General features: G+C 36.4%; 1 protein-coding gene across 1 annotated transcript in view; it reads right to left on the bottom strand.

Moving 5' to 3' along the window:
* Positions 1–12,500, bottom strand: part of LOC125038939 (probable leucine--tRNA ligase, mitochondrial) — a 16,630-nt gene that overhangs the window by 3,971 nt on the left and 159 nt on the right. Inside the window, exons 1-12 of the mRNA XM_047632625.1 lie at positions 12,457–12,500; positions 9,965–10,059; positions 9,210–9,348; positions 7,864–8,106; positions 7,471–7,604; positions 5,972–6,760; positions 4,770–4,936; positions 4,253–4,426; positions 3,659–3,750; positions 3,259–3,349; positions 2,784–2,886; positions 272–413 (exon numbers count right to left, since the gene is read on the bottom strand). The exon at positions 12,457–12,500 is cut by the window's right edge and continues 159 nt beyond it. Coding sequence (XP_047488581.1) covers positions 272–413; positions 2,784–2,886; positions 3,259–3,349; positions 3,659–3,750; positions 4,253–4,426; positions 4,770–4,936; positions 5,972–6,760; positions 7,471–7,604; positions 7,864–8,106; positions 9,210–9,348; positions 9,965–10,059; positions 12,457–12,492 — 2,205 coding nt within the window. The 5' untranslated portion in view covers positions 12,493–12,500. The remainder of the gene's footprint in view (positions 1–271; positions 414–2,783; positions 2,887–3,258; positions 3,350–3,658; positions 3,751–4,252; positions 4,427–4,769; positions 4,937–5,971; positions 6,761–7,470; positions 7,605–7,863; positions 8,107–9,209; positions 9,349–9,964; positions 10,060–12,456) is intronic.

Here is a 12,500-nt window from a genome sequence, read left to right as displayed (position 1 = left end):
AGGTGGAGAAGGAAGAGGAGGAAAGGATAAATAAGGAGGAGAAGGAAGAGGAGGAGGAGGAGGAGGGGGAGAAGATAAAAAAGATGGAGGAGATGAGGAAGAAAGAACAAAAAAGAAATAAAGAAACAAAAGTCACTTGACAGTTCCCCAAAAGCAAATCAATAAGCCTCTGAACTTCTTGAAATATACTCTCTCCCTTGAAAACCAATTGAAACAAGCAAGAAACTTGACCCAATCTTACATCACCTACAAAACACAAAGCACAGCTTACCCTCAGGCTTACAGTGAGTCCCTGCATATAAGAGATGGCCACACTCAGCTGGTTCGTATATAAGAAATTGTACGTCGCTCCTCTCAGGTAAAAGTTCCGATTTTCGAAAAGGAAGTCCTTGTGCTCTTGGGTCTCCTCCATGCTGGCATACAAAAGGAAAGAAACATTAATTTAAAGAATGCTATCAACTTGTGGATGGTTTAAAGGTAACCATTTAACAACCCCAATGAGCATATCTTTGATGAATCCAAACTTTTTAGAAACTTTATTCTTACTCACAAAAATTGTTGATAAAGACTGAAAGAAGAAAACAAGAAGAAAAAAGATGTATGCGGTATATATTACACATTACTCCTGTCAACAATAACCTGGGTTCTTTCAATATTACTTGAACTTGAAAGAAAATACAAAGAATAGAATTTTATCCTGAGGCAAATGTATCTGGCAGCCATAGGGAATGGAGTATGACATTACAAGCATCACACAAAAAATTGGACGGCTTAGTCTTCTTTTATGTATAGCTATAGGATCACCAATTCATCATGGACTCATAATACTATTAGATATGTAGATAATCCCTGAATGAAAAGCTTAGGCTATATGTATCAAACAAAAGTTATGGGATATGAAGGTGAATCTGCATTTTCCGAGGACTATGACAAAGGCAACTATCCCTTTTTCTTGGTTCTAAAATGCTCTAGCCTTTTCTTAACTTCTATTTGTTAAGAAAAATTACCTGAGAGTGGGAGATTGTCCATTAACTGTTAACTCCCTTGTATCTACTTCAACTGCCTCACCAAGTGCCAGCCCACAAATGAATATTTTGTAAGGTAACTGTGCTTCACTAATGGCCAGTTGTGGCTTTCAAAATGATTGAACCTTGCTTTGATGTTCTGTTCTAGAAATGTTTATATTTTCAAATGCATTTTCCTAGTTTTCAAATTCTTCTTTTAATATAAACGTCATTTGAACCTGTAATTACAGTTTAAAATTCCTTCACTTGCCAAATTGAATTTCCTGTCTTCTCAATAAATGCTATAATGAATGACAAAAGGTTTCTAGAATAAACTAGCTTATTCAGTATTCAAAAACATACTAAGAGTCAATACAGGGTATTCAGATTTTAGAATAATTTCATCACCATTAAAATATCTCATCACCTTAGAAACAATCTCACCCTCACCATCTTAGAATATCATCAAAGAACATTATACTTTGAATTATACTGTCCTGCAAATCTTCATCTTGACATTCAGTGTTTGAAAATATTTCAATCTGCTACTGATTAAAAAAAAAATATTCTACATTTCTCTGAGCAACATATACTTTTCTTCTCCACATTGTCTAAGATTTCTTCCATCATGAACATCTATGTAAAGGTCTATTCTAATGGTATGTCATTTCTGACAGCATACATGTTTTCAACTAATTTCATTTACATATGTAAACCCCTCAAAGTAATTTTTCATTTATTAGTGTTGTTTTTCATTATTTTTAAAATCTGTCTTTGTATCAGTTTTGATTAAAAAAAAAAAAAAAAAAAAAAACCTTTATGTGACAAACAGGCAAGCTGTTGGTCAGAAGTGACTTAATCTGGCATTCTGTTAATTCCCAGAAGCCTTTCCATGCCCCTTGTCTTCTATGTTGTTTGAATCATGTATTTAAAGTGATTTGATCTGCCTGCTTTAAATATCACTCTAACTACATTTTCCCCTGTGAGTTTGCACTCCTTATCTATAGTATTTACAGTCCATGCCCCTTGTCTATTTCTGCATTTACAGTACCTATCAACCTATTGGTGCTGGGTAATTGCACTGTCTACTGTAGGTTTGCTTTGTTAATTTTGTTTACACAAAGATAGCTCGACAAGCACTGTCACAAAGGAGTCAATAAATAGGCTTACCCAATATCCCCTTTCCTTGAATATTCTTTTTTTTTTCTAATACCATCATCATTTTATAATCATTATTATCATTATCTTTATTATTGACATTGGCGTTGTTGTAATGTTATTATGCTGCATGAATTTGAATCCTATTTTGTTTGGACATAATGAGAACACTTATTTGTCCATGTTTTTCTCCCCTTGAATTTGTGACTACCATTTAAAATCATTTGTTTTAATTAAATCTTTCTACCCAATATCAATTAGTAGTTAAGTCCTTCCTCCTAATCATAGTTTTCCTCATCTACATTTTCTTCCCTTTTTATATATCTTTTGACTTTTTTCCTCATTTCATTACTTCTTCATTCAGTAAAAGGATGTCCATTTTAGTTTGTACATTGTCCACAATGTACTATACCTAATGAAGTGATAACTGCTTTTCCTTTTATATATTTTTTTCATCATTTTCCTCATTATCTTTCTTACCCCATACTCTTGTCTAAATTCTCTCTCTCTCTCTATCTCACCTTTCTTTAAACCCCCTACATAATAATTTCTAAATCCCCTATAATGTTCATCAGTTCTTCAACATTCAAAAAAACATCAGAGATAAGCTAAATCCCTCACCTCAAAGGAATGCCAGCCTGAAGCTCCTTATCCTGCCGCATGTGGATGAATTCTGAGACTGTGAGCCAAAGGCGGTTCTGCCAGTTCAGAATACCCGGGAATGCTGCAAAATGGGGAAGTCTGTTATCAAATGCAATAACGTCAATATCAAATATCAAATGCAAATGGGAAAAAGTACATTGCTAAGAATGTCGGCTTTCTGTTTTTTTTCTATTTGATGGCCAGGATTCTTTCAGTGTGCAAGAAATCCCAAATTAAAATTCTTCCCAATACTTGGGTGACTCATGTGCCTATTCTCATATCTATTCATTCCTACTTATCCATAACTCTAATTCCCTATATATGAATCTTTGAAGGAGGAGGAAGAGGAGGAATATAAGGATGAAGAAAATAAGAATAAGAATAATAAGACAAAAAATCACGAAGGCAAAGTCAATTATATACGCTCATAAAACAAATCTACAGTAAGTCTCACTATCTTTGGACCAGTTCCTCTGAGATGAAGGAGCAAAGTTTGCCAACATCAACAGCCTTGTGGTGTCAGTGCCATATTCTTCCAACACATTCTGAAAAAAGACATGAAGTTGATTGGACCCTCTTCAATTTTACTGTTTGCAGCTAAACTTAACTCTGATATAGTTCTTGTTTTTAGTTTCAACAGACAACAATTTAGACTATAACTGAAACATATAGACAGAAATAGAGGTACAGCCACAGACATACAAAATGAGAGCAATACAGAGAGATCCACAATTCCATCTATCTGCATTCTGATTCATAAATTCTAAAGCACATGATCTATCTACTCAGATTCCACCTCTTGCAACTTCTCTCATTCCTTCTCCATTATCTTCTCTTTGCAACTCCAGCCTTACCTTTGGGTCAATGCCGTTGTGCTTGCTTTTGCTCATCTTCTCGTATGTCACAACAAGTTCACTTCCTGTTCCACGTTCCACAGGAGGCTTGACTGCAAATGTTGGGAAAATGTTTCTAGAGTAAGGGAATGTCATTGTCTGTCTGACTTGCCATCTATACATAATAATAATAATAATAATAATAATAATAATAATAATAATAACAATAACAATAATAATAATAAAACAAAACCATAGAGGAGAGTGCAAATATACATGCACTCCAGGAATGAAATGTGGTGCCAAACCCCCTTTGGATTCATGTACATGGATCCAAAACAGGCATAGCCTGGAAAAATAAAGAAATATAAGAAATGGCAGGCAAGTCAGAAATAATTTCCTAAATAAAGCATTTCCTTTTTTTTTCTGGATGACTCAAACATCATGGTATGTTTGCCATTAAAAGAAGCAATGGTCAGTTCAAAGTTTTCTAGGATACAATGATACATTCCTTTCAGAACAACAATAAAATCACATGAAAGATAAACTTTTTATTATAATCCAAGGCACATCTTAACTTTATAAATGTCTAGTAAGACATGACAGAACACTAACCTGAGAAATCCACTTCGTCCTTGGTGAGGTATTTGCCCGAGTCCTTTACCCTATAAGTCTCGCCCATGACCATGCCCTGAGTGACAAGTCTTTTGAATGGTTCTTTGTGGCTTGCCAATCCCAGGCTTGCTAAGAAGTGCTGTATGAAACGTGCGTAGAACATGTGCAACACAGCTGGGGAATAGAAAGAGGTTGATTGTTGATGAAATTGTGTTTGAATTTGTGTCTGGCTAAGTTGCAATACTTTTGGGTAATTGCTTTTCAATTAATTATCATTTAGCATCTTTGTGTTTGCTATAATCACCATAAAAAAAAGAAAAATAGGGGGGAATGAAACAAAATTACACAATGGTTATCACACACTATAAAAAAAATATGTAAACATATTTGTCTTATTTTATTTCTGAAAAATGTTAACCTTCAACCTATTTTATAGACCCTTCAATTACTTCCATACTCACAATATGTTTGTTAATTATATATAAATAACCAAAATATAATTTTCTTTAATGCTCACCATGTTCCTTCCCACCAACATACAAATCAACAGGCATATTATCTTTTTGGGCATCGTGACTAAAGGGTTTCTCTGTATTGTGAGGATCCAGGAACCTCAAGAAGTACCACGAGGAGTCAACAAATGTGTCCATTGTATCTGTCTCTCTTTCTGCAGCTCCTCCACATCTGTAAAGAGGCATTCATGTATAAGAATGATAACTACAACAGCAATAACAATAACAACAACAACAATAATAATATTAATCATGATGATTAGGGAGAAACTGCATCTGAATTTGCTTTCCTTGGTGAGAGAGTAATCAAAGGTCGTGTTCATAGCAAGAGAGGTAGGGGGGAAGGATACTATTAGAGGGGAGTTTGCTGTGGTGGGGAGGATGGAGAGATGTCAGACTATTAGGAAGGATGTGGATGCACATCATTGCCTGGTGGAAAGTGGTTTAAGAATGGCAAAATGGTTAGCAGGAGTGGAAATGCAAGGATATGGAAGAGAGGGACTGAGAATAAGAAGTTGAATAAGACAAAGAAAGAAAGGGAATATCAGGAGAGGCTGATGACAACAGTGAGAGAGAGTGAGAGGTAGAGAGTCTGAGAAAGTGGATATAGAGGATATGTGGAGACTGTGTGTAAAGTAAGTAAAGCCTTGGCAGTAGGCTTCTGAAAGCACTATATATAGCAAGAATTGTAAAGCATATGTGAGAATGAGAAGTAAGGAGAGAAACTGGTCTGAAGTCTAGGTGTGGTGGGGCTCTGAAGGGTGTGTGTGTAATGTTTCTCTGAATGTTTAATGTTCATATGAATGTAGTAGGAGGGAGATAATGTTAGCAGAAGAAAGTAAGGAGAAAAAATGATGTTAGAAATGTATGGAAAAAGATTGCCAAGTGATGAGAGTGACATGTGACATGATGGTCATATGTCCAGTTCCATAAGGGTTTGGATAGAAAGAAGGTTTTGTGATTGGTCTGACAGAAGTACACTAACACTGCTCTGCTTTTAAAAGAAATGTAAAATTCAGGGAAACAAAATAACAACGCAATTAAACTGAAAACAAAATCTGCAGCAAAAAGACTTAATACTGCTATCTTGACCCAAAACCTTTACAAAAAACGATGATCTTGTCACTGTGACCTAGGAAATCCAAAGACATACGAGAGAACTAAAAATAAAAAGTAGAAGTAAAAGTAGACCAAGCCACTAACTCACTTGGGACAGCTGCAGTGAATCCACTCCGCTGCTTCCTTGAGTGGAGATATGCCCTTCTTTGGGAACTTTGTGATCTTTGGCAGGACAACTGGCAGCTGCTCCTCTGGGACTGGAACAACCCCACAATTTGGACAGTGGATTATAGGGATGGGAGTGCCCCAATAACGCTGCCTCGATATCAGCCAGTCTCGTAATTTAGCACTTGTTTCAAACCCTCCAGCCCCTAGTCTTAAGAGCTCGTCTGTTATCATCTGCCTTGCTTCATTAGGAGTATGGCCATCAAGAAGACCTGAATGAACCATTAAATCATTTTCCTTTACATTTACAATTTCAAATCCACAAGTCCTGGCAATGGCTTGGTCCTTCTCACTCTTAAACGGCAAACCCACAGAGCACTCTGCATCACCTTGAAATGGCAACCGACTGCTAACTATGACCGGGATTTTCCTTCCACTGATGGGACAAATGGCCCTCACTCTCAGCACCCGAATCTTGTTGATTTCCTCCTTTCTGTTGGCCTCCGTGTCAAGCTTGTGCCCTGGCCTCAATCCTATGAAACTCACCCCATGCAGAAGTTCTGGCTCAGGCATCCACAAGTCTAATTTTGTGGCCGAGGAGCTGCCACCTGCCTCCACCTTTCCATCATCATTGCTGCTGTCACTGTGCACAACCTCCATCTCAATCCTGTAGCCATTGCAATCTCCAATCCAGTGTTTTTGTACCTTGATGATGTCACGCCAGTCCTCAAGCACAGGATCTGAGAGGCCGTCTAGAAGTGACTTGGCAAACCTGGGGAATCAAGGGAAGTGCTATGTAAAATAAGAATATAATAGGAGATAAAATTAACGGATTACAAATATCTGGAAATGAAAAATGATGAAGAGAAAACAATTAATTTCTCATTTACAATTTAAATATCTTTAGAGAACATTTTAAAACAAAATATCAGAAAAAAAAAAATCAACTGAACTCTAATTTCTGATCTGTAAAAAAAAATGACAAAACTGATAATTTCTGCCACTAAGACTGACTTTTCTATAAGGAAATTACACCAGATGAAAGCAAAGGCACAAAAAAAGGGGGGAAGGAGGGAGGGGATGGGAGGAGGAGGAAGAAGAAGAGGAGGAGGAGGAAGAGAAGATAGAGGAAGAGGGGGAGGAGGAGATAGAGGAAGAGAAGAAGCAGGAGAAGGAGGAGATGGATAATGAGGAGCTGATGGATGAGGAGAGGGTAAGGAGGAGGTGGAGGAAAATTAAGAATATGAGAAAGCATAGAGGAGCATGAACAGCAAGAAGATGAGACTGACTCTGAGCGCGTGAATTCTGTACATCAAGCCGAATCATTGCCTCGGGGCGTTTTGGCGCGGCGCCGCTGCGGACAGCCGCACGCCTCAAATCGGGCGTATTGTTATGACGGCGATAGCCGTGACCCGTCGCCATTGGGTTAAAAGTATAAAAAAAAAAATTAAAAGCATTTGATCAAAATACTATAATGATTACCTGGTTGTTTTAATGAACCACTGCTTGAGAAAACGCCTCTCGACCTTGGCCCCAGATCTCCACGAGCAACCATTGCTGTCGACCTGTTCATCTGCTAGCACTGTCTGGTCTATCGGATCCCAGTTGACTAGGGCCTAATGAGGACGAGGAGGGGGAGGAGGAGGAAATGACATTCATTAACAATTTTTAAATCCATTATTAAGTCCTTAATCTACATAAACAATGGAAGATAGAATATAATACAAACTACCTGCAATTCATTCAGAAATGTTTAATTATATTCTTCAATGATCGTTACTGATATTCACAATAAATCACCAATGCGGGATTGGGAAATAAGAATCTCATCCATCCATTTCTTTTCTTTCTCTCTCTCTCACTAAGAACACCAACCTCCTCCTGATACGCCAGCCCTTCTCGGAACAAGAGGAGGAAGATGTGCTGCGTCCACCGGTAGTACTCTGGGTCGCAGGTGGCCAGTTCGCGCTCCCAGTTAAATTTGCAGCCAAGGTCAAGGAGCTGTTCCTTCATTTGGGGTATGTTGCTGTAGGTCCACTTCTCGGGCATTTCGTTGCGTTCGATGGCTGCGTTTTCAGCTGGAAGGCCAAAGGCGTCCCAGCCCATAGGGTGCAGGACCTGGAAAGAGAATGTAGATGAATCAAAGAGAAAATAACAGCTGTAAATTTTTTCCTAGAATGTTGGTAATTCATAAGAAAATAACTATGCCAATAGAAACTATAACTTGAAATTGGACTTTTTTTAAAAGCAGCATTATTGTAAATGAACATGGAAACATATCTCTATAATGGTATACTTTTTTGACAAGCAGAGATAAAAAAAAAAAAAAAAAAGACAAAATATAGTTGTCAGTCACACACATTTAGAAATAATTTAGCCCTGTCCATAAACTCCATAAATTTCAATGAAAGGACATTACTATTTCCACTACCATCATCAATATCATTATTATCAATATCATTATCAATAACAATATCATCATTATCACTAAACACAACTTGCCCTCAACAAAACAGACCTCAACATAATGAATCTGGGATATGACATCTCCATCTTTCTTATCTAATTCTCCTCATATTCTTTCCCAATTTAAGACTTGTTAAGCTTAAGTCCCTAGGAGTCATCTGCTAACTGGAGGACTGAATCTGTCCTACTGATCAGAAAATCAAACAGTATTACATATATCAGCATGGCTGAATATGACTTATTAATACTTATTATCATACTTATTAATACATATACTTTATTTTCTACACACTTACACACACAAAACCATAAAACTGCCTCAATACTTTGGATTAAGGACGCTGACAGATGCATGCACGACCTCTTTTGGTCTGTCTTGAAACTAAACTTTAACAAATCAACCCCAACTGGGAAAATAAGGAAAGCAACTTATTAGAGAAATAAAGTGGTGAAAAAAAGTAAAAACAAATAGAAATGGAGAGGCAGAATGGAGGGACGAAGAGAGGGTGAGAAAAGGAAAGAGATGAAGTGAGAGATAGAAGAAGAGGAAGAATGAGAGAAAGAGAATGAGAGGAAATGAGAGAGAGAGAAAATAAGAGACAGAAAAAAAGAAAGAGAACAAGATAAAAAGAGAAAGAGAGAAAGCATGAAAGAAAAAAAAGAAAGAAAAAAAAAAAACAGTTAAAGAAGGAGAATGAGAGCTAAAGATAGGAAAAAACATCTCACTCCTTTTGTCATGCACTACAACCCCCTACCTCATAACCCTGCAACTGATAAAACCTGGCCATCGCGTCGCTGATGGTGTACACCCTGACGTGGCCCATGTGGAGCTTGCCAGAGGGATAAGGGAACATGGCCAGAACATACTTTTTGCCCTTCTGCTTCCCCACTCCACTGTGAAGGCAAGAAAATAAATATGAAATAAAACTATTTAATGAAAGAGAGAGCAGAGAGAGAGAGAGAGAGAGAGAGAGAGAGAGAAAGAAAGAAAGAAAATAATAATGTATTATACTAATATCAATTACATTAACAATAACAGGAACAACTATAATAATAATGATGGCTGTAATAACAATGATGATGATGATGATGATGATGATGATGATGATGATGATGATGATGATGATGATAATAGCGATAATGATGATGATAATAACAGTAACAATATAAAGCAGAAAAAGAGGAGGAAAAAAGGGAAGATACAGAAGAAAAATAAAAGAAAAGGAGATTTTGATCAAGATTATATTAAATCTTATCGATATTATTTCCATTATCTTTCTTTGCCTACAAAGCTTGAAATCCTTATATCAATCACTTAAAAAATGAACATCAAAGATAATCTACAAAAAAATCCAGGTAACTTAATCCATGAAGACTGAGTATCCTTTATGTACAACAAAAAGTTATTCATAAAAAAAGAAAAAAAAAGAAAGAAAGAAAAAAAAAAAAAAAAACTATTATTCTCAAGATGCCAAAAAACAAAACATCTCATTTACTTCATCCCATCTACCTTCTCTCTGAATCCTGTACTTGGTTCCTGCTTGCATAAAGATTTTTCCAGTAGGATTCTGCTTCTCTCTTTACTTCTATGGTCAATTCTTGGTCCTGAAATGCACAGGGGGAAATTAACACAGTGGTGCTGGCTACTGCACTGTCCACTGTAGTTTTGCCTTGTTACTTTTGTTCACATACAGAAGGCTTCACACAAGGGCTTTGTTATTAAGGACTCTATTACTAGGCTTACCAGTCTGTTCTAACCAGTCCTTCATCTTTTGCAAAAATTAACATTTTATTTCTAATATTATTGTTATCACCACTATTATCATTATCCTTAATGACATTGTTGTCACTATTATTATTATTGATATTGTTATCACTAATATTACTGACATTGTTATCACTATTATTATTGATATTGTTATCATTATTATTTCTGACACTATCATTGTAATCATTATTAACAATACATATAGTAACAAAAATAAAAATAAAAATTTTCTGAGATTATATAGATAGATAGGTCTAGTAATTAATCCCTTGGTAACTAAGCCCATGTGGAGCAATCTATATGTGATAGTTTACATGAAGTACAAAGTTCTAAATATGAACAGACTCCTTAGTATATATTACTATATATCTTAACCCTCTGAGTATGATGATATCTATACACAATTGCAATAACCTAGTCTTCCCACTTACTAGAAGCCTGGCTTGGATGCCTTGTAGGTTTAGAGATAATTAAATTAATTGGCTATTGTCTTCTCCCATAAGATCATTGGTCCAACCACTCAGCTGTGACTGGTTGTAAATTCTGAGATTGCCTTTTTGTTATTTGGATTCAAGAAGTCAACGTTTTGTTGGAGAATATTCTATAATTCTAACTGAACAAAGGACCATATTTCAAGTCAGTTTAAAAGTAATATTGTCACCATATACTTGTATCCCTTAATTTATGACCAATGATTTCTTCTTTTACATTTTCCATCAATCAGAAATCTTACAGTAGGATGATCATAAATTAAGGAGATATTAGTAAAATGATCTAAAATGAAGAAGAACAGGAGGATGACAAACAAAACTAAGATAAAATATAAATAGAAATAAAGAAGATGAAGATGAAGATGAAGATGAGATGGAGATGGAGATGATGAAGATGAAGATGAAGATGAAGATGAAGATGAAGATGAAGATGGAGATGGAGATGGAGATGGAGATGATGAAGATGAAGATGAAGATGAAGATGGAGATGGAGATGGAGATGGAGATGGAGATGGAGTTGGAGTTGGAGTTGGAGTTGGAGTTGGAGTTGGAGTTGGAGTTGGAGTTGGAGTTGGAGTTGGAGTTGGAGTTGGAGTTGGAGTTGGAGTTGGAGTTGGAGTTGGAGTTGGAGTTGGAGTTGGAGTTGGAGTTGGAGTTGGAGTTGGAGTTGGAGTTGGAGTTGGAGTTGGAGTTGGAGTTGGAGTTGGAGTTGGAGTTGGAGTTGGAGATGGAGATGGAGATGGAGATGGAGATGGAGATGGAGATGGAGATGGAGATGGAGATGGAGATGGAGATGGAGATGAAGATGAAGATGAAGATGAAGATGAAGATGATGAAGATGAAGAAAAGATGATGAAACACAGAAGAATGTGGATGATCATACCACAGCTACCAGTGGCAAAAACTAGACTCTCTACTGAATAATTTCTCATGCTTCCTAATTTCACATCCTCTTTCACCAGCCTACATGGTCCAGCAAGTTTATAATATCCACAAAGTCATGAAAACTGACCCCACTTTATCATCATCATCATTACAATAATCATTTTAATCCTTTTCATAACAGATAACAAAAATGCATCCTCAGAATCCACAGAGAGATTTGGGAAGTCCGTGGTGCTGTAATATCATAGGGGAGGAGAGATTTCGAAATCCTTAATTTGGAAATCCTGCTTCACCTACAATACTTTCAAGCCAGTGTTCCAGCTTAAGACAGGAGCGTGATTGGGACTGCCTTCATGTCTTTAGTAATGTCATACAGCACTGAACTCTAAACACTCTCCAGAACCATTATGCAACTTTCATAACTATTATTCAGTTTAGATTCATGTCCAGATATCTTATTTTTTTTTATTCCAATCTCCCATCCTGCATGGTGCATGTCTTAATTTTTATGTTATTATTATACTTATGGGTTGTATTCAGTTTAAAATTAAAAACAAGGGGCTAAAACCCATTAAAAAATTAGTGTACTGTACTTGATATGTGTTTTATTTCCCACTCGTCTGATAGTAAATACAAATAGAATCCAACGTTTCTTTCAAGGGAAATTTTCCAAAAACCAACATTTCTTACTGTTAGATTTCCTGGAATGGAGTACAACAAGCTGTAAAATATAACGAAAACAATATTCCGTATGGAAGTCAAGTCATTTTTAGACACACTAATCTGAATATTTAAATCTGCCAATCATGAAAAACTCATTTGAACAATTCCTTTAATATTAACCAATAAACCACGTACCATAGAGGCCAAACCCCAGTCTTGCTGAATATGCATCGCTGACT

The sequence above is a fragment of the Penaeus chinensis genome, chromosome 26 (genome assembly GCF_019202785.1).
Source record: "Penaeus chinensis breed Huanghai No. 1 chromosome 26, ASM1920278v2, whole genome shotgun sequence".
Lineage (NCBI taxonomy): Eukaryota > Metazoa > Arthropoda > Malacostraca > Decapoda > Penaeidae > Penaeus > Penaeus chinensis.
Note: the sequence above shows the minus strand (reverse complement) of the source record. Positions and strands in the feature narration are given on the sequence as shown.